The sequence below is a fragment of the Aegilops tauschii genome, chromosome 1 (genome assembly GCF_002575655.3).
Source record: "Aegilops tauschii subsp. strangulata cultivar AL8/78 chromosome 1, Aet v6.0, whole genome shotgun sequence".
Lineage (NCBI taxonomy): Eukaryota > Viridiplantae > Streptophyta > Magnoliopsida > Poales > Poaceae > Aegilops > Aegilops tauschii.
The window spans coordinates 357,475,340-357,498,366 of record NC_053035.3 but is presented as its reverse complement, the minus strand read 5'-3'; the positions used below and the strand labels follow the sequence as shown (position 1 = coordinate 357,498,366).

Below are 23,027 nucleotides of genomic sequence, written 5' to 3'. Positions count from 1 at the left end.
CTGGCAGGAGTCGGTCTACTTATCACGGACGTGATGCCTATATACATGATAATACCTAGATATTCTCATAACTATGCTCAATTCTATCAATTGCTCGACAGTAATTTGTTTACCCGCCATAATACTTATGCTATCTGGAGAGAAGCCACTAGTGAAACCTATGGCCCCCGGGTCTGTTTTCCATCATATTAATCTCCCGTCAACTAGCTATTTCCTTTGCCGTTTATTTTGCTTTCTTTACCTTTACTCTTTACCATAAAAATACCAAAAATATTATCTTATCATCTCTATCAGATCTCACTCTCGTAAGTGACCGTGAAGGGATTTACAACCCCTTTATCGCATTGGTCGCGAGGTTCTTGTTTGTTTGTGTAGGTGCCTGGGACTCGAGCGTGGTCTCCTACTGGATTGATACCTTGGTTCTCAAAAACTCAGGGAAATACTGACACTACTTTACTGCATTACCCTTTCCTCTTCAAGGGAAAACCAACGCAATGCTCCAGAGGTAGCACCGGCCCCCTTCTCCTAGTCCTAATCGGCCTCCTGCCCAAGGGGGGGCGCACCAGCCCCTTGTGGGCTGGTGTGCTTCCCACTTATGGCCCATGAGGCCCATAACTTCTCCCGGGGGGTTCCGGTAACCTCCCGGTACTTCGGAAAAATGCCCGAACCACTCGGAACCATTCCGATGTCCAAATGCAACCTTCCAATATATGTATCTTTACCTCTCGACCATTTCGAGACTCCTAGTCATGTCCGTGATCTCATCCAGGACTCCGAAAAAGCTTCGATCATCAAATCACATAACTCATAATACAAATCGTCATCGAACGTTAAGCGTGCAGACCCTACGGGTTCGAGAACTTTGTAGACATGACCGAGACACTTCTACGGTCAATAACCAATAGCGGATCCTGGATGCTCATATTGGCTCCTACATATTCTTCAAAGATCTTTATCGGTCAAACTGCATAACAACATACGTTGTTCCCTTTGTCATCGGTATGTTACTTGCCCGAGGTTCGATCGTCGGTATCATCATACCTAGTTCAATCTCGTTACCGGCAAGTCTCTTTACTCGTTCCGTAATGCATCATCCCGCAACTAACTCATTAGTCACATTGCTTGCAAGGCTTATAGTGATGTGCATTACCGAGAGGGCCCAGAGATACCTCTCCGATACACGGAGTGACAAATCCCAATCTTGATCTATGCCAACTCAACAAACACCTTCGGAGACACCTGTAGAGCATCTTTATAATCACCCAGTTACGTTGTGACGTTTGATAGCACACAAGGTGTTCCTCCGGTTCGGGAGTTGCATAATCTCATAGTCAGAGGAACATGTATAAGTCATGAAGAAAGCAATAGCAATAAAACTTAACGATCATAATGCTAAGCTAACGGATGGGTCTTGTCCATCACATCATTCTCTAATGATGTGATCCCGTTCATCAAACGACAATACATGTCTATGGTCAGGAAACTTAACCATATTTGATTAACGAGCTAGTCAAGTAGAGGCATACTAGGGACACTTTGTTTTGTCTATGTATTCACACATGTATCAAGTTTCCGGTTAATACAATTCTATCATGAATAATAAACATTTATCATGATATAAGGAAATATAAATAACAACTTTATTATTGCCTCTAGGGCATATTTCCTTCACCTTTTCTGCGAAACTCAAAAAGGAAAAAACAAAAACTGGCACTAGGCTCTAGGTTAATAGGTTAGTCCCAAAAATCATATAAAAGAGCATATAAATGCATATAAACATCCAAGATGGATAATATAATAGGATGGAACAATCAAAACTTATAGATACGTTGGAGACGTATCAGTATGTTGTCACAAAGGTTCGACCGATAAAGATCTTCGTGGAATATGTAGGAACCAATATGGGAATCCAGGTCCAGCTATTGGTTATTGACCGGAGAAGCGTCCCGGTCATGTCTACATCATTCTCGGACCCGTAGGGTCTGCACGCTTAACATTCGTTGATGATATAGTATTATATGAGTTATGTATGTTGGTGATCGAATTTTGTTCGGAGTCCCGGATGAGATCACGGACATGACGAGAGGCTCCGGAATGGTTCGGAGGTAAAAATTAATATATGAGATAATAGTGTTTGGTCTCCGGAAGGGTTCCGGAAGGGGTTTCGGATGTTTCCTGAAATGTTCGGGTACGAGAACACTTTATTTGGGCCAAGGGGTAAAGCCCACGAGGCTTCAGGAAGGTGCAAAAGGAGTTTTGCTGAGGCCAGGGGGCCAGACGCCAGGGACCCTGGCGTCTAGTCCTGGAGTCCGAGAAGGACTCTTGCCTTGCGGGCTAAACCGACTTTGAGGAGGCTCTTTCTCCAAGAAACGACCCCAGGGCTCAACATACAAATAGAGGGCAGGGCTAGCACCCGAAACACATGAAGATTCACCAAGCCATGTGCCGGCAACCCCGCCCCCTCTAGTTTATCCTCCGTCATAGTTTTCGTTGTGCTTGGTGAAGCCCCGCGGAGATTGTTCTTCATCACCACCATCACCACGCCGTCATGCTGCCAGAACTCATCTACTACTTTGCCCCTCTTGCTGGATCGAGAAGGCGAGGACGTCATCAAACTGAACGTGTGCTGAACGCGGAGGTGTCATACGTTCGGTACTTGATCAAGACGGATCATGAAGGTGTACGACTACATCAACCACGTTGATAAACACTTCCGCTTAGCGATCTTCAAGGGTATGAAGATGCTCCCCCCTCTCGTAGCTATGCATCTCCATGGATAGATCTTGCATGTGCGTAGAAATTTTTTGTTTTCCATGCAACGTTCCCCAACAGGTAGAGTCCTGCATTGCTCTGGCATCTTCTGATTGTATGCAAGCCTTCCGGAATCTTCGTAGGATTCTCCATGGACCACCTAATGTGGCCTAGGACAGAACCGACCTAGGGGTCCTCGCCTTGACCCACCAGGGCGGGAACCGACGTGTTGAGGGACCTCTGAGTCAGGACGCCGCCGCCAATCACATAACCTTCCCAAAAGAGGGCAAACAAGTAAATGACCGACTCAATGCCACCAACGATGCGAGGGGTGCACATTTACTCAATATTTGACGCGCTTCACACGAAATCGGAATTGTGTTGTCACATTCCCTACTCCTCACCTGGAAGTTGTGGGAGATGAAGGTCTGCTCAGGGCTAAGAGGAAGAGAAAGCCCAACTGCAAACTGAAGCCAACAACCTAGCAATTGTGATCCATTCACCATAACCAATAAACGAGAGTGGTGGGGGTATGTTGGGTGCATGTTATGATTTGGCTTTTATATGCACCACTACCTCCTTCGTCTATCCCATGACCCCCTTCTTTGAATGCATTTGACACCTCTCCTCTTTGAGTTCTCTATGCATTTGGATGAGGCATGGCTTCTATCTCAAAATGCAGCTCAATGTGTGCTTAGGTACAATGGCATTGTTGTTGAAGAAGCATGGAGGACGGGGCACACCATGGAGCAAGGAGTTGGAGGAGAAAAAGCGGACCAGCAGATGTTGGAATACACCATGAAGAAGGGTCCTGAAGACCTCGGAACTTCGGCCCCCTTGCTCCGGAGCTTTTGGAACACTACAACGCCAGATTGTGCAAACTCTTTGGATGATCTAGAACTCCCCCAGACTGTCCCATGAATTTGCACATAATATACATAGAAATTGCACTTCTTGTAATATGCCGGAAGAGGCATATAATAGTGTAATCTTCGCGAAATGTAACTTTCCTAAGAAGGAATGAATCAGTGACATTTATATTACCCTTAAAAAGGAAAGGAAAATGAAATAATAACTAAAGAAAATCAAATTAATGAAGTTTTGTAATGAAGAATGGAATACTGACATTGGTATTACCTTTAAGAAAAAATAAAACAAATCAAAACAATAAAGTTTCTAAGGAAGAATGAATTAGTGGCATTGGTATTACTCTTCAAGAAGAAAGCTAATGAAGAAAACTGAAACAAACAATGACAATATTTGCACATAATGTACTTAGAAATTGTATTCTTTTCATAATATGCAAGAATAATCAAATAAAAGTAAAATTTACGCAAAAAAAGAAGTTTTTAAGACGGAATGAATTCGTGATGCTGAAATTACTCTTAAAAGAAGAAAGAAAAGGAAATATAGAATAAAATAGAATCAAAATAATGATGTTTTGTGATGAAGAATGGATCAGAGGCATTTGTATTTCTCTTTGAGAAAAAAGAAATAAAAAATGACAAAATTTGCACATAATTTAAATATGTTTTTTATAATATTCAAGAATAAGAATATAATAGTGTTTTTTTAAGTTTTCTAGGAAAGAATGAATATGTGAAATTGATATTACTCTTAAAGAAGAAAGGAAATAAAGAAAACTAAAAAATATATAAAATAAAGTTTTCTAACAAAAAATGAATTAGTGACATCGGTATTATCCTTTAATAAGAGAGAAAATAAAATAAAAAATCTTGCACACAGCTTTGCACTGAAATAGCACAGTTTGTAGTGTGCAGAGTATAACCATATGATAATGCATTTTTCACACTAGAATATTTACACACACCCTATATATACCTAAGAGAATCATCTTCACTAACTTATTTATCTCAACATGCAAGTATACACCTCATCATACAATTATGAGTGAAATAAGGCTCGCCTCAACATGCAATCATGCATGAGAAAATACCACCACAACATTCAACCATGCATGGAAAAATACTTCCCATTCAATCATTATACTTATATTCAATAAATATTGTTACAACTATGTGTAATCAAACATTATAGGTCATATGTATTGTTAATTTGGTGCTCATGTTAGAGAAACTCCAATGGGGCGACCCATTTCGTCCGCCCGCGTCCGTTTGGGTCGGCGCGGACAAAAGTGGAGGCCCAATGCGCCGACCCAAACTCAAATCGTGTCCGCCTGGCGTCCGCGCCGACCCATTTCCAGCCCAAAATTGCGCCTGGAATGCGTCGGCGCGGACGCGGAGCGGACGCGCCGCGCGTCTCCTAGCTGTCCGCCGCGTCCCCACCTGGCGGCCACCCAACCGCCACCGGTCCTCTTATTTATGACGACCACCGACAGCGGGTCCACGCGTCAGCCAGTGGAAGCGTCCTTTTTTAACCATGCGTGTGGCGGGGTCGGCCTCATCCACTTCTCCCGTCCACATCTGCCCCCCCCCCACCACTCCCTTGCTTCCTCGCCGGTGACCGCAAACCCTGGCGCACCCATGGGCCTCTTCGACAGTAGCAATGGTAAGGGCACCCCCGGCGCCTCGTCCTCCCATGCTCCCCTTCCCCCTCCTCCTCCGGCGGCGCCGCGTTTCCGCCCTGGTCGCCGGCGCCTGCACATCCTGGTGCACCAAGCGCGGTGGCACTGGGAGTACAGGCAGCCACTGCCGTACCCTGATGTCACGCTGCCGCACCATTGGCATCTGGATCCGCAGCGGATCCCGATGCCGGCGGTTCCGCGTAGCCAGCGGGCGCACGACGATGAGGTGCGCAGGCGCCGCGCGCAGCTCATGCCGGAGCAGCGTCGGCTACCAGAGTATGCCGCCGACTCCCCCAACTGGCAGGCGTGGTTCGCCCTCGAACACGAGGAGCAACGGCGCTCGGGTGTCGACGTCGTCCCGCCGCCGTTCCCACCGCCGCCCCCGCAGGTAGACCCGGAGGACATGGAGGCGGAGGCGGAGTACCAAGCCGCCCTCGAGGAGGCCCTGCAGCACGCGCTGGAGGCTAGCCGCCTCGAGGAGGACGCGCATTGGGATGGGCTGGAGCAAGCCCTTGCCCTATCGGCGGCGGGGGACTCCATCCACACCCCGCTCTTCGTGCCGCCACCGCCACCATCGCCGCCCGTCCAGCCCAAGCCGGACCTGGAGCCGACGCGTAAGCGCTCCCCGCTAAAAGTGCTAGTTGTCGACTAGAGGGGGGTGAATAGGCGATTTCTATGAAAGTCTTCAAAACACGGGGGCTTTGAAGACAAACAAAAGAAATGAACCTATTAATATGCAGCGGAAAGTAGAATACACTAGACAAGCCATCGTCAAGTAAGCAATGAAGTGAAAGCACGAAGACTATTAGCAACTAGGTAGTAAGGATCAGGATGGAAGATAGTATGAAGCCAAACAACAACAGTCTTCACACACCGAAGTCAATCAGATCATGCAAGCAGGCAATGACTTCACGAAGACAAACTCTAAGTAAAGAGAGGGAGGAGATAGAACCAGTTGCTTGTAGAGGACAAGTATTGGTTGGACCAGTTCCAGTTGCTGTGACAACTGTACGTCTGGTTAGGGAGGCTGAGATTCAACTCAAAAGACCGCGTCTTCACCTTATTACCCTTGAGCTAAGGACACTTAGTCCTTGCCCAATCACTCTGATACAACTCTTTCTTCTTCTTCTCGTGGAATCGGCTGATGCAGCCGGAATGTCTTCAGCAGCTTTTGCTTCGGACTTAGAGACATTCGCAGTGGGAGTGGCTTCAGGAAACACTTGACGTGCTACTGAGCTTTTTTGCACTTCTCCTTCTGGAATGCTCAACATGGTGACCTGTGGACTAGGGCCTTTGCGAATCCTGTGGAAGGCGGGCGACGCCTGTGGTGACGGAGTGGTCTGCACCATGTAATTGTCATCGTCAAGCACCGGAGTGGTGGTTTGAGGTGGTGGAGTTCTGGGTGTCTCATCATCAATGGGGGTGTCTTGTTGAGGGCGATCAGCCCACGAATCATCCTGAGCAATTGGCGTCAAAGGACGACCAATGCTGATGAGTTCGCTGTTCGTAAGAACAGGCGATGATACCAGTTGGTGCTCGATTTGAGGAAGGACTTCATCATCATCTACATTGTCTTCACGACCAATGTCTTCAGCTGTGATGGGGTCGACAGCTGGAACGTCTTCATTGTCAGGAGCCTCTGTGAAAGCAGGCTCGTGGATCACAAGTTGACACTCTTGGTTGGTGGAGGCAGGACGAGCAACAGAAATGGGCTCGACAACAAGAGGCTCAGGGGCCGCAGCACGCTCTTTCTTTGAAGCCTTTTTCAGTTTCTTCTTTGATGGAGCATCATCAGAAGTATTCCTATGCTTGCGCTTCTTGGCTTCGGCTTCAGCTACCCTTGTCTTCTTCAGTTCTGAAGCTGCTGAGGGGACCTTAGGCTTCGAGCCTGTCATGCTGGCAGGGAAGATAATGTGAGGTGCTTCCTGCCTTGATGCTTCAGCTTGGGCCACAGCAGGCTTCTTCTTTTGTTTGGCAGCCATCTTGGGGTCAATGCCAGGATGCCCAAGAGCATTGCACTTTTCTGCTCATTGTGTGCTTGAACACATTTATCTGCAAAGTATTTCATCCGCTCTCTTGAACCTTTTGCTTCTTCACGTTTCTTGTGAAACTCTTCCTTGAGGTCATGCAGCATTTGCTTGAAGCTTTGAACATCAGCCACGCTGAGCTTGGCCATGTTCTTCTTGAATTGAGCCTTTTCATAATCAATTTTGTTCTTTAGCTCGACGATCTTCTGAGCCAGGGCCAGCTCATTAGCAATGGCTCCATGGAAGGTGACGCTGATGTCAACTAGCAGCTGGAGATCATCAATGTTGAGGCTCAGGTTGTCAAACCACTCATCGATGAAGTTGTTTAGAATATCCACATCAAAGAGAGGTAGATCATTGAATATCTCCGCCTCTTGCTTGCTCTTTATCAGTAGCTCAAGAGCATCATCACCAAGATCTTCGTCGCTTGACAGATCAATGGCTTCATTTTTGTTCCGCAGAACGGCAGATCGAGTCAGTTCATGCCCAAAAATCTTCATTGGCTTCTTCTTCTTGGGCTTCTCTGTCTTCTTGGAGACACGAGAAAGATCTTCAGATTGCACACTGAGTTCAGGAGGTGCAGTTGCCAATGGCTTCGCACGCGAAGCTTTTGGTGCGGCAGAGGGCTTTGAAGCCTTTTATTTCTTCTGCTTTTGCGGCTTAGGTGGAGCTGGCGCTTCATCAGAATCCGCGTCATCAGCTGAGTGCTCCATGGCGCCCCCCTGAACTGCTATGTGAGTGATGAGGCCTTCGAGGTTATAGAAGGGGCCGACGACGTTTGGATTGGCATCACGGGTGCCATCAGCCCTTGGAGCAGATGGACCAGGGTTGAAGTCGAGTCCAAATGCTTTCTTGTTCTTCACAGCAGAATCTTTGGCAAACTGGTAGTTGCGCTTGAAAAGATTGTCGTCGCGACACCATAACAGTGATGATGGGTCGGCATTCTCTGGTTGTGGTCCTCGGACCATGCAAGGGTAGAAGCCTTGAGCAATGGCTTCAGACTTGGACTTGGGCTGAAGATTTTTGTATAGAATATCTCCCCATGGGCGCTCGATAGCGTTCTTTTCAGCATATTCAGCAGTCACAAATCGATACTTGAACCATTGTTCTACCCAATATCTTCGAATCCATTGGATTCGAGTCTTGCGCTGATTGTAATTCTCTTCGGGATCTATCTTGTACATTTCAAAGAGATCTGGTGGCAAGTCCTTGGCTGTATCCCCACGGTGCTGCCTGCCGCCCTTTCTAGCTGATTTCTCAGTGGCCATTATATTCAAGCTGAAAGGCTTCAAGACTGTGAATGGCTTCCGTCTGCTGGTCAAACAGGAACTGGCTTCAGGAGAGTTGATGTGTCGCTGTAAGGACTCTGCAAATGAATGCAGACTATGAGAACCAAGGGATTCTCCCACGGACATGTACCTGTGACAGCGTTAGAGGTGCGAGGGAAGGGGAGGAGGTCATGTGCATTCTTAGAAGATTTTGAAGATAAATCAGTTTGAAGACATTGACCTCATAGTGCGAAGACATTCACTTATTTGAAGAGAGTTGGTTCCAGATTTGTGCGAATCCATGAATAAGTACAAGTGAGGAATTTAACTAGTTGTGAAGCATAAGTGAATATACTTGGCATGATATGAGATGCAGAACAAGATAGATCCATATTTGGAAGTTTAGAAACCACTTTTGGTTGAAGTGGATGGATCTGACGGATCAAAAAGGCAGTAAAAAGTAAGTTTTAATTACCCTTGACGAACTGCTAGATGAGGCGAAGAGGGAGGCGAGCAGTTCAATCTTCCGCGCCCTAACTTGGCGACGGAAGACACCTACGGCGGCGGCGGAGAGGACGACGTCCGCGGCCGGCGTGAGGACGGCGTCGGAGAAGTCGCGGCAGCTAAGCGCTTCGTCTCCGGCGTCGACGCGAGCTAGCGAAGGCACTAGGGTTTGTGCGAGGTGGCGAGGTGGGAGAAGAGATAATGACCGTGGTGAGTTGAGAATATATAAGGAAAGGGACAGCACAACGTAATTACGCAGGTGCCCCTGGCGGTTCATATTTGAAGGACACGTGGCATGCATGCAACACATTGAAAGTTGTTCCATGTTCCCATGCACGCCTGGATTGTCGGGTGGTCGTTCCGGCTTCTCCGGGTTTCAGGCAATAAGGATGCAGCATTAAAACAAATTCAACTTTTGTCTCTGTGTCTTCTGCTGACAAGGACTCAGAGAAGACAATTGACAGATTCAATAGAATGCATATGATTTAGATAGATAGAATCTGAGGTAGAAGCATAGAGGGGGTTAGGGTCCGATCACATTCACTTAGATCAAAAGATTCAAATATGAAGACATGGCTATAAGTGAATGTTGTAGAGGACAGAACACAAATATATGTATGTATGTATATATATATCAGTATAAGACCAAATCAACATTGCGAAGATAAACTTGAAGTCAAATCAATGTTGAAGACAAACCAAATGCGAAGACTTTGCAAATGTGACGCCAAATGAAACACTTCAAACAAGAATTTGGTGGTGGCGTTACCCACCATATAGGAAGTATTAGACCCAGACACGGCGCACAATTATCGTGGCGCTCCGAAGTCAAATTCCGTGTTAATGTATTCACACTTAGAGTGTATGTCTTCATTTATTGAAGATATACTTTACTTCGTGTGTTGCACATCTAAGTCATCAACATGCATAAGCGTTAGGATGTGTGTCCAATCACAGGACATTCGAGGATTCTAAGATATTTAGCTCACACCGCAACTTGCAAAACCTTTTCTCATCCAAGGGCTTTGTGAAGATATCCGCCAATTGCTCTTCAGTGTTGACGTGAATGATATCAATATCTTCCTTCATGACATGATCTCTGAGAAAGTGATGAAGAATTTCAATGTGCTTTGTCTTCGAGTGCTGAACTGGGTTGTTGGCAATCTTGATGGCGCTTTCATTGTCGCATTAAAGTGGCACTTGCTTCAGGTGGATGCCATAGTCCTTGAGAGTTTGCTTCATCCACAGTAGCTGAGCGCAGCAAGATCCAGCAGCAATGTATTCAGATTCAGGAATAGAGAGAGACATACAGTTCTGCTTCTTTGAAGACCAACAGACAAGAGATCGTCCAAGAAAATGACATGTGTCGGTTGTGGACTTGCACAATCATCATCTGAGAATCCAACTAGATCAAACTCTGAGCCCTTTGGATACCATAATCCTAGTGTTGGGGTGTAAGCCAAATATTGAAGAATTTGCTTCACAGCTAAGTGATGTGATTCCTTTGGCGTCGCTTGGAATCGGGCACACATGCAAATGCTAAGCATGATATCTGGGCTAGATGCACATAAATAGAGTAAAGAACCAATCATGGAGCGGTATACCTTTTGATCGAACTCTTTACCATTGTCGTCGGGCCCCAGATGACTTTTGGTTGGCACTGGCGTTGTGTAACCTTTGCGGTCTTGCATTCCAAACTTCCTCAGGCAATCTTTGAGGTATTTTTCTTGAGATATGAAGATGTTGTTGCTCTGCTGATGGATTTGAAGACCAAGGAAGAACTTCAGCTCACCCATCATGGACATCTGATATTGCTCTTGCATCATGTGCCCAAACTCATCACTGTATCTTTTGTCAGTGCAGCCGAACATAATGTCATCCACATAGATCTGGCACACAAACTGTTCACCATCGTATGTCTTTGTGAAGAGAGTGGGATCCAGGGAACCAGGTTTGAAGCCTTTGCTCTTCAGGAAGTCTTTGAGTGTGTCATACCAAGCACGAGGGGCTTGTTTGAGGCCATACAGTGCCTTGTTGAGCTTGTATACCATATCAGGATGTTTTGGATCTTCAAAGCCAGGTGGTTGTGCAACATACACTTCTTCTTCAATCTTGCCATTGAGAGAGGCACTCTTCACATCCATTTGATACAGAAGGATGTTGTGATGATTGGCATAGGCTAGCAGTATGCGAATGGCTTCAAGCCTAGCCACCGGAGCAAATGTTTCATCGAAGTCAATCCCTTCAACTTGAGTGTATCCTTGAGCAACGAGACGATCCTTGTTTCTGACTACTTGACCATGCTCATCTTGTTTGTTACGATAGATCCATTTGGTGCCAATGATATTGTGCTTGCGAGGGTCAGGGCGCTTGACTAATTCCCACACATTGTTCAGCTCGAACTGTTGAAGCTCTTCTTGCATAGCTTGAATCCATTCAGGTTCCATCAAGGCTTCAACAACTTTCTTGGGTTCAGATATAGAGACAAATGCAAAGTGCCCATAGAAATTTGCTAGCTGTGTTGCTCTCGAACGAGTGAGTGGACCAGGTGCATTGATGCTATCAATTATCTTCTCAATCTGTACTTCATTTGCAACACGAGGATGAACTGGACGAAGATTTTGCCCTTGCTGACCATTGTCTTCTTCTTCAGCATTTTCTTCAGGCTGAGCAATGTCTTCAGGTTGATTGGGCGCATAAATGATAAGTTCTTCTTCAGCCTGTGCCTCTGAAGGTATGATTTCTCCAGTACCATAAGCTTGATGGATTCACTAGGTGGGACTTCATCTAGCACATTTGGCAGGTGCTCTCTTTGCGAGCTGTTAGTCTCATCGAACCGCACATCCACAGTTTCAACCACTTTATAGTGAAAGAGGTTGAAGACTCTGTAGGAGTGCAAATCCTTTACGTAACCAAGCATAAAACCTTCATGTGCTTTCGGTGCAAATTTTTAAGTGTGATGTGGATCCTTGATCCAGCACCTAGCACCAAATACTCTGAAGTAACTGACGTTTGGCTTCTTACCAGTTAGGAGCTCATAGGATGTCTTCTTTAGAAGGTTGTGAAGATAAACACGGTTGATGACGTGGCATGCAGTATCAATGGCTTCAGGCCAGAACTTCCTTGGAGTCTTGTACTCATCAAGCATCGTCCGAGCCATCTCAATGAGTGGTCTGTTCTTGTGCTCCACGATGCCATTCTGCTGAGGTGTGTATGGAGCTGAGAACTCATGAGTGATGCCCAATGTATCAAGATAAGTGTCGAGGCATGTGTTCTTGAATTTTGTGCCATTGTCACTTCTGATGTACTTGATCTTGATGCCATAGTTCGTCATGGCATGATTGGCAAATCGTCTGAAGACATCCTGCACTTCATTCTTGTAAAGGATTATATGCACCCATGTATATCTTGAATAGTCATCAACAATGACGAAACCATAGAGGCAAGCAGTGGTAGTAAGAGTAGAGTAGTGAGTAGGGCCAAATAAGTCCATGTGAAGCAGCTCGAAGGGTTGAGATGTCGTCATGATTGTCTTCGAGGGATGCTTGGCCCTTGTCATCTTTCCAGCTTCGCAGGCACCACACAGATGATCCTTCTTGAACTTGACGCCCTCGATGCCTACGACATGTTTCTTCTTCGTGTGTGTGTACAAGTTCCTCATGCTAGCATGCCCTAGCCTCCGATGCCAGAGCCAGCATTCTGAAGCTTTTGCTAGAAGACATACGGCCATCTGTGGTCCTGCTGAGAAATCTACCATATACAGATCATCTTTCCGATACCCTTCAAAGACTAGAGATTTGTCAGATTCCACTAGAACAAGGCAACGATATTTTCCAAATATCACAATCATGTTCAAATCACAAAGCATTGAGACAGACATTAAGTTGAAACCAAGGGATTCAAATCCATGTGTTGATCCTTTGAGATTGCAACTCTACCTAGACCCAATACCTTGCTTTTACCAGTGTCAGCAAATGTGATGTGACTCTTGTCAGAAGGACGTAGTGTTGAATCCATCAGAAGACTTCGATCACCAGTCATGTGGTTAGTGCATCCACTGTCCATAATCCATTCTGAAGCCTTTGGTGTCATGCCCTACAGTGCAGTTAGGGGGATAGGCTTCACCAAGGGTATTGTGAAGCATAAACATTTGACGAACGAGTGGATTATGGAAGTTCAGATCTTGGTTAGGATAAGCAAGGTGATCATCAAGGAACTCATGAACGAAATACATAGTAAGACCATTTGGGCATTTTATCTTGCGCCCCACAAGATGTTTTAGGTCCCCAGCAATAGCATCAGACGCCTTTGATTTCCGGCTGGAGACCTTTCCCTGCAAAAGAGAGTTAAGTTTTCTTAACCACCCACATTTTTAGGGGTGGCTTTGAAGCAATGAGTCTAAGTGCAGCATCTGAGAACTTCAGCTTTGGAGCCCTAGAAAATAGCCTTGCAGGAGGTGAATAATACTCATAAGAATAAGCAGAATAGTTCTTGGTCTTGTGAACATAGCGGTTTGAAGAAACACGCTCATATTCACAAGTCTGAGTATGATTTCCCTACAAAACATTGGCGTTAGGGTGACTCTGGTGAGTCCTCTGTCTGTATGAAGCCTTTGGACCATATGAAGCCTTTGGTCTGGGGTTTGTCTTCTTCCCTGGTGGTGTCATGATGACATTCACCTGAAGATTCTCAAGACAACTCTTGGGCACCCATATCCTCTTCAAAGGTGGTCCATTCCTGTAGTTAGTACCAATATACCTGGCAAACACTTCACCAGTCTGATTCTTAAACAGTTTATAGTTTGCATCAAAGGATTCATCAATGATAATCGGGTTAGCACAAGTGAAGCCAGATAAGGTGGATGGATCCACTGAAGGACCCTTTGCAGCAACCCATGTGGTTTTGGGGTACTGCTCAGGCTTCCAGTAAGAACCATCAACATTCATTTTCCTCTCGAACCCAACACCCTCTTTCCTAGGGTTTCGGTTCAGAATCTGCTTTTTGAGGACATCGCATAGTGTCTGATGCCCTTTGAGACTTTTGTACATTCCTGTCTCAAGCAATGTCTTCAACCTGGCATTCTCATCAGCAATAGTAGTGGTATCCTCAGTAGAGGGGTTAGTTACCACATCAGTAGTTGAAGATATTGCAACAGTAGCAGCAGTAGAACATTCAGCAACAGAGGTAGCATTATCACGCTCAAGGCATTTTAGACATGGTTGTTCAAATCCTTCCTGAGCGGGACTGATCTGTTGAGCGCGAAGTGACTCATTCTCCTTTTGAAGATATTCATGAGCCGCTCTCAATTTCTCAAGTTTTTGCTTCCTTTGAAGACAATCGTAGGAAAGCTTTTCATGAGTTGTTGAGAGCATTTCATGACGAGTTTCAAGTTCCTCATACTTAACATGAAGATTTTTGATATCTTCAATTAAGGACTGAGATAGGGTCATTTCCGCGTCCAACAGGTCATCGCATTTGTCTAGCAATTTTTGAATATGTTCCATAGCTTTCTGTTGTTCAGTTGCAATTTTAGTAAGTGTTTTGTAACTAGGTTTGGATTCACAATCAGAGTCATCTGCACTTGATGTTTGAAAGTAGGCATCGCGTGAGTTTAGCTTGGCACCGCGTGCCATGAAGCAGTAGGTGGGGGCAGAGTCGTCCTTGTCATTAGCATCAGCGTTGGTGACGGAGCCATTGTCTTCAGTGTTGAAGATGGACTTGGCAACGTAGGCTGTAGCTAGAGCCAGACTTGCAACGCCAGAGTCGGACTCCTCCTCAGACTCCACCTCTGCCTCCTCAGAAGCAGACTCCTCCTCTGAATCCATCTCCTTGCCAACAAAAGCACGAGCCTTGCCAGATGAGCTCTTCTTGTATGACGAAGACTTGGACGAAGACTTGGAAGAAGACTTTGAGGATTTCTTCTTCTTCTTGTCATCAGAATCATATTCCTTGCTTTTCTTCTTCTTGTTGTTCTCATTGTCCCACTATGGACACTCAGAGATTTAGTGACCAGGTTTCTTGCACTTGTGGCATGTTCTCTTCTTGTGGTCATGAGTAGAAGCTTCATCATTTCTCGAGCTGGATCTTGAAGACTTTCTGAAGCCTTTTTTTGGTGAATTTCTGGAACTTCTTCACAAGCATAGCAAGCTCCTTTCCAATGTCTTCAGGATCCCCAGAACTGCAGTCAGATTCTTCAGATGAGGAAACAACCTTTGCCTTCAAAGCGCGAGTAAGGCCATAGCTGGGACCATAGATATCTCTTTTCTCAGATAACTGGAACTCATGTGTGTTGAGCCTCTCAAGTATGTCAGACGGATCGAGAGTCTTGAAGTCCGGGTGTTCTTGAATCATCAGGGCAAGGGTGTCAAACGAGCTGTCAAGTGATCTCAGGAGTGTCTTGACGATTTCATGCTTGGTGATCTCAGTAGCGCCGAGAGCATGAAGCTCATTTGTGATATCAGTGAGGCGATCAAATGTGAGCTGGACATTCTCATTGTCATTTCTCTTGAAGCGGTTGAAGAGGTTGCGAAGAACACTGATACTTGAGTCTCTCTGGGTTGAGACGCCTTCATTGACCTTGGAGAGCCAGTCCCAGACTAGCTTCGCAGTTTCCAGAGCACTCACACGAACATACTGTCCTTTGGTCAGATGACCACAGATGATGTTCTTGGCAGTAGAATCCAGTTGAATGAACCTCTTGACATCAGCAGGGGTGACACCTTCACTGGCCTTGGGAACACCGTTCTTGACGACATACCAGAGATCGACATCAATGGCTTCAAGATGCATACGCATCTTATTCTTCCAGTAGGGATAATCAGTGCCATCGAAGACAGGGCACGCAGCAGAGACTTTGATTATCCCTGTAGTCGACATAGCTAAAACTCCAAGTGGTTAAACCGAATCACATAGAATAAGGAAGCACTTTGCTCTGATACCAATTAAAAGTGCTAGTTGTCGACTAGAGAGGGGGGTGAATAGGCGATTTTTATGAAAGTCTTCAAAACACGGGGGCTTTGAAGACAAACAATAGAAATGAACCTATTGATATACAGCGGAAAGTAGACTACACTAGACAAGCCATAGTCAAGTAAGCAATGAAGTGAAAGCACGAGGACTATTAGCAGCTAGGTAGTAAGGATCGGGATGGAAGATAGTATGAAGCCAAACAACAACAGTCTTCACACACCGAAGTCGATCAGATCATGCAAGCAGGCAATGACTTCATGAAGACAAACTGTAAGTAAAGAGAGGGAGGAGATAGAACCAGTTGCTTGGAGAGGACAAGTATGTGTTGGACCAGTTCCAGTTGCTGTGACAACTGTCCGTCTGGTTAGGGAGGCTGAGATTCAACTCAGAAGACCGCGTCTTCACCTTATTCCCCTTGAGCTAAGGACAATTAGTCCTCGCCCAATCACTCTGGTAAGTCTTCAAGGTAGACTTCCAAACCTTCACAGACTTCGTTCACCGGCAATCCATAATGACTCTTGGATGCTCAGAACGCGACACCTAACCGGCTGAAGGATTCACAGTCCTCAAGTGTAACAAGTCTTCAGGTCACGCGGACAGAAAGACTTCAGTGATGCCTAACACTCTTTGGCTCTGGGTGTTTTGGGCTTTGTCCTCGCAAGGATCTCTCTCTCAAATGCTTCGGAGGTGGGTTGCTCTCAAACGACAAAAGCCGTGCACTAACACTGAGCAGCCACCATGGTGTAGGGGGTGGGATATTTATAGCCAGGAGGCAACCCAACCTGATTTGTCCGAAATGACCCGGGGTCAGTAAGGAACTGACACATGTCCAACGGTCAGATTTCAAACACACGCGGTAGCTTGACTTGGGCTACAAGTAAAGCTGACTCATCCAGCTCTGGATAAGATTTGCTCTCATTGTCTTCGCTCGAAGACATAGAATTTGGTTGAGCATCACTTCAGTCACTCTGACTTTGTTCACTTGGACCCCACTTAACAGTGCGATGGTTCCTATGACTCAACAAAGAAGGAAAGAAAACTACGAAACAACTATGTTTTCGCACTCCATAGTCTTCACGTGAATGTCTTCTCGAGTCATAATCTTCGTTGTGAATATCTTCACAGACCAGCATTGTCTTCAATGTCTTCACACATTTTTAGGGTCATCTCTGGTAGGAAAACTGAATCAATGAGGGACTACTACCTGTATTATTCTGCAATTCTCACAAACACATTACCAAGTTTGTCGTCAATACTCCAAAACCAACTAGGGGTGGCACTAGATGCACTTACACCCGCCTCCACCCACTTGGCCTGAGGAGGCCTACTCGTGGACGGGCCAGTACCGCGAGTGGGTGAGCGTGCCTCCCGTCCACTTCGCTGCGACGCCAGAGCAGGAGGCGGCCCACCTCAAGCGCTGGAAGGAGCACTGGCTCCGCCAGTAGCAGGCCGACGGCGAGGCGCAGATGCGCTACGAGGCCATGCTCCAACGTGACGTGGAGGCGCTCCGGCTCGAGGAGGAAGAGGAGGAGCGCGCACGGCTGGCCGCAATGCCGCCACCCCAGCAGACGCCGGAGGAGGCTGCCCTGGCAGTGTACCAGGCGGTGTTCGGGTGGGCTGGCCCTGCTCCGGTCTTCATCGACCTCACCGACGACGGCGGCGTCGACGGCAAGGGCAAGGGCAAGGCCGACGACGTCTAGGGCAGCGTGCGGGGCGGCAGCAGGCAGGCGCAGACTTTTTTTAATGTTTATTAGATTTATGTGGACTTTGGCCGGCGTTTTTATGTTTATTTCGTGCAACTTGTTATTTTTTTTCCACGCCGACACATTTGGGTCGGCCTTCCGGTTGGGTGGTCAAGCCGACCCATTTTAAAATGCGGACGCGCACGTCCGCCTGGCCGACCCAAACGGACAAAAAGCGGACAAAGCGCGCGTCCGTTTCGGTCGCCCCGTTGGAGTTGCTTTTATCAACCATTTCCCGCAACAACGTGTGGGGTATTCTGTAGTATTATATAGTACTTTAAAAAAATGATGTACCCCTTCACAAAAAAAAATTGATGTACCCAGTATTTTTCTCTCTCATTTTATTTTACTTTGCTCAATAGCTGTTGGCAACGGAGTGTTACTCAGATCCAAGTTTCGATTTGAATCCCTTCGGCCGACTTGCTTTCAGCGGCGACACAACCTTGCAAATACTTTTTTTTTTTTGCGGGAAAAAAAATGAGAACATACAAAGTGAGATTGAGAGCGAGAGTTCATACCCAACAACAAAAATGAGAACGAGAAAGCGACCTGATCTTCTTCTTCTTCCACGACAAACCTTTGCTTTTTCCTCTGGCGACAGCTGCGGCACGACGCTGAAATTCTCTCGATCCATTCCATCCTCCATGCCAAAAAGGGGCCGGGCCGAGCAGTCAAAGACGAACCTGAACGGAAAGAGACCGGCCGGCCGTCGGCGTCACGCTCCCAGAGCTCGCCCCGAGGCCCCAACACATGACATGACGAAGGAAAAAGGAACCAGCTCAGGCAGAGGTCACAAAGGCAGCAGCGCGGGATCACGAACACTGCTTTGCTCAGCTTCAGCAGCCAGCAGCACAGCAGGTGCCTACGAAGCAAAAAGCCTTTGGTGCCTCGTTTCACTGTCACGTGGGACCACGCACCGACTGAACCACCATCTCTGTACACTTTGTTCACGTCGGCGGTGGCCTACCGGGCCGGCGGACGGCCCCCACGGCGTTCGTCTCCGATGAGCGAAGTTCGAGTAGTTAACCCAGGAGTTGTTATCACAGTTTACTTTAGCCAGCTTCTATCTAAACAAATATTCGTTACTCAAAAAAAATTCTAAACAAGTACTCCAGTTTCGATCGAGACTGACGGTACATTTGGCAAAGGCGCAGTCACGTTGTCGTAGCATAAAAACATCTCGACCACACGAAAAGAAGAGGAAAAGGCGAGACTAGAACGCATATGGGGTACTGTAAGTAAATGCCCGTCACGCTAGCTCGTCCCGTCCGCATCTCGCGCGGTACCAGTTGCACACACACCATCTCTCCCAGTACCACGTCTCCCGTACGGGCGGTGCGATCTGCGCCGTCTTCAATGCCGACGCCGCCGAGAAGGCAATGCGGCCGGCGCACGGCCCCTCACGGGCTCACGGCCCTGACGCGTACGCGCCGATCCTGCGACGTATATTTTCAGTTTTCGTGCAGATCCACGAGACTGTTCTCGCGCCAACGTAGAGCTGTACATTTGCGAGGGCCGTGTACACCCGCCGGAGATCGCCGAGGATTTTGATGCCTTTGCCTGTGTTCCTGTACGTGCTGCTACGGAACGGCGTACGCTCCAAGGGCTTAAATCACGTACGGCCACTCCCTTGTCATCTTCAACGTCACCCCGTCCGTGGTTCGGAGAAAGGTTGATTAAATGGAGGCGTAGAGGCGACAGTTTCAATTAGCATAATGTACACTTACGCTGCCGTCTTCTCGGGGCATCTAGCACAGCCATCCTACGCGAAGCTTATCTGAACCTCGAGCTGTAAATGAGCAACTCGGAGCAGATTCCCAGCAAAATCCGTGTTTTTTAGGAGACAGTTATCAAAATAGAATCAATGGGGGCAAATGGATAGGTGCGGACACGAGTTGAAAGCCGTTCGAACCAAAACAGCTTGGCCAGTTGATCAGGACAAGAAGAAACAGGGGAACAGCCGAACAGAGCAAAATGAAATCAATGGGAATGCGGGGTCAAAACGGAATGGCCAGACGTCTGTCGTTTGAAAAACAAATTTGGGTCAGTCGATGCTTTTCAGCCGTTGGATGGAAAATAAACACTGCAGATTGCTTCTTCTACCTCCATATGTCTTCTTCCACCCGCCAAACGTGCCACCGGTTCACCGCCGCCCACGGTCGGCGGCATGGGCCTCGCCACCCGGCCCTCCTCGGAACCACCCCCACCACCGGTCTTCCACCGCCCCCGGCCATCCCTCTAGCCCCCCACGTCGAGTTTTTTCTTCGACGAAGCCCCACACCACCGTCGTCGACCACCGCCCCCACCCTAAACCCTAAGATAGATACTGAGGTAGCCCTCCAGTGAGCACCTTCCTTCTCCTTCCTCCGGTGAATTTCTGGGAATCTCAAAATCGACTGACCCATTAGCTAAAAGTCAGTCGATTGACGTTTAGCTAATGTGGTGTCAAAAAGAAAATCAATAAAAATGATGCAGAATTCACTTCAAGAAGACCACTTTCTTATTGCCGGAATCACTCTGCCATAAGTGGTAAGCACAGATCTGTAAGCCAAGCAATTGCAACTGGCAATAAGTAATCACAAATCAGGTTTCCTAGTCAGGCTTGAGATCTGCAGATGCATGCATTATGATTGCTCAGAGGGCCATCGCGTAGAGGCCAAGTACAACGTGAACGCCCCACAGCAAAAGGTCGATCCCATGATCTCTCACACATAAGATCACGAAATGCAATCAACACAACACATGCTTATAGACCACGCCAACCAAAACAACTGTAAGCTTGTAACCATTGTTCATCATTTTCATTCAATCTCGTACAACATCGTACGTACAATTTAGACAGCGAACGCTTGCCGCATTGCCATATTTGATGATCATCATAGAAAACACCACTGATCCTAACACCACCATCTCATCGTCAGGACAACATCAAGACCCAATGTTCACCACTTACTCACTCGCTGTCTATACAACAGAGACACAAGCACATACACTTACATCAGCTAGACAAAAAATTACACCTATAAACCACGATTATTAAAGCACCAACTTCTTCTGTCTGTGACATTGCTATCCCCTCCCCCAACAAAAAGAATAATAATCCACAGTAAAACGCTAGTAAACTGGACAAATTTAATCAAAGAATCAGAGACCACCGTTTGCAATCTCCTCCATTCTTGTCCTTGCTCCTCCTCCCCGATCAGAGGCGATCCGGCGGCAATCGTGTTGTCGTGGCTTCTGAGAGCAGCCATCCATGTCAGCCCCTCCATTCCGGGCACTGGTCGGCCGGCCGGGTGTTCTGCGTGCCGGCCTTGATCGGGCACGGCGCGTACACCGGCGGCACCATGCAGTTGTACATCAGGCAGAGCGAGACGCCGGAGGGGAGCGACGACGACGGCGATATCTCGATGCCGGTCAGGAAGTTGTGCTGCAGGTACAGCAGCTGCAGCCCGCCGGTTCCCACCAGCTCCTGCACCAGCCGCGACGGCACATCGCCGGTGAACCGGTTGTTGTTCAGGTACAGCTGCCCAATGCCCGCCAGGAGCGGCGACAGAGGCCCCCAGAACCGGTTGTAGCTCAGGTCCACCACCGGGATCGTCACGTCGCTCGTCGGCTGGAGGAGGCCGGAGAAGAAGTTGCGCTGAAGCTGGAGCACGGAGAGCGGCAATGTGAAGACGGACGCCGGGATCGGCCCCTGGAGCTGGTTCATGCTGAGGTCGAGGTAGTTGAGCCGAGTCAGCCGGGGCAGCACGGAGTCGACGTTGCCGGTGAGACGGTTCGCCGCGAGCGAGAGGTACTGCAGCGAGCCCGGCAGGCTGGGCACGCCGCCGGAGAGGGCATTGTGCTTGAGGTCCATCCGGAGGAGCGGCGAGGAGTCCGGGAACGACGGGATGCCACCGGTGAGCTGGTTGTGGCAGAGGATGAGGTTGGTGATCGACGGCAGCGACGCAATGGACGGCGGGATGGCGCCGGAGATCTGGTTGAAGCTGACGTCGAGCGTCCGGAGGTTGGACAGCGCGCCAATGCCGTCCGGTATCCCGCCGGATAGGAGGTTCTTGCTGACGGCCAAGAAGCGGAGGTTGGAGCAGGAGGCGAGGGAAGCCGGGAGCTCGCCCTGGACTCGGCCGGGCACGAGCGATAGCTCGGTGAGCGCGGACATCCGGCCGAGCGCCGGGTCGAGCCTCCCGGTCAGCCCCGGCGACCCCGCCCGCGGGTCGCCGAGCGCGAGCGCCGACACCCTGTTCCCGTCGCAGTACACGCCGGGGAAGCCGCAGGGGTCCGCCGTGAAGTCCCAGGCGTCGAAGAAGGCGGAACCCGGCATGTCGTCGAGCGACCGCCGCACCGCCTGCAGCGCGAGGAAGTCCACCGGGTCAAGAATGCCCTCCGCCGCGAGCGCGGCCGCCAAGAACACCACGACGACAGCGCCGAGCCGCGCCATCCCCACGAAAGCACCTCGGTTCAAGCTTGCAATGGAGCGGAAGAGGCCTTCTGCAAGAAGGAAGAATTAAAAGCACCGATCAACCTCGTGGCGGGAGAGCGAGCTTGCGGCGTGGGAATCTTTAAGGTGGCGCGCCGTCCTCCCCTTCTTTAAAGGCGCGCGGTGCGGCGTGGCTGGGCGTTGGCGGCCTTTGCTGCTGCTCCCGTGAGGGGAGGAATGGAGCACGCACGCAGTCTCTCTTTCTCGTGGAGGAATGGAGGTGGCGGTGCCGCGTGAGCGCCTTTAATGGGGGCGGGCGTGGCTGTGGGTGGCGCGCTCACTCCACTCAACTCCAGTAGAAGAAGGAAGGCTTTGGCGAGAAGCTAGCCAGCCAGCCGGCCACGACGGCAGCAGTAGCTCGCGGGGGAGGAGTAAGAAACTAGCGAGGCGGCGGTGGCGCAATGATGGTGGCTTGGCGAGGACGGATTCGGTCGGAGGTGGAGACGACGTGGTGGTGGTGGTGGCGCGGTGGGAGTAATCAACTCTGCTCCGCTTGGCTTCCTCTGCTCTTCCTTTCTCTCCTTCGCGAGCACTCGCCCACTACCTGTCGCGGTTTTTAGTGGCTCGGTGGCTCAAACGGCTGTCCGAGCCTGAGGCTCGGGTGGGGCCGGGCGCACGTTCGGGGGGGGATGACATGCGGGTCCCGCGCTCGTCCATGTGGCTGTTGGGCGCCATGAATGCCTCCGGCCTGGGGAGCCGAGATGGTTCTGCGGCAGTAAAAAAACTAGCTGTTGGCGATACGTG

The 23,027-nt window shown here is 48.5% G+C and overlaps 1 protein-coding gene across 1 annotated transcript; it reads right to left on the bottom strand.

The window, feature by feature from the left end:
• Positions 1–20,580: 20,580 nt before the first annotated feature.
• Positions 20,581–22,821, bottom strand: LOC109741186 (uncharacterized). Its single transcript, XM_020300259.2, has one exon. The coding sequence runs from the start codon at positions 22,242–22,244 to the stop codon at positions 21,063–21,065; it is 1,182 nt and encodes a 393-aa protein (XP_020155848.1). The 5' UTR covers positions 22,245–22,821; the 3' UTR covers positions 20,581–21,062.
• Between the last annotated feature and the right edge of the window lie 206 nt (positions 22,822–23,027).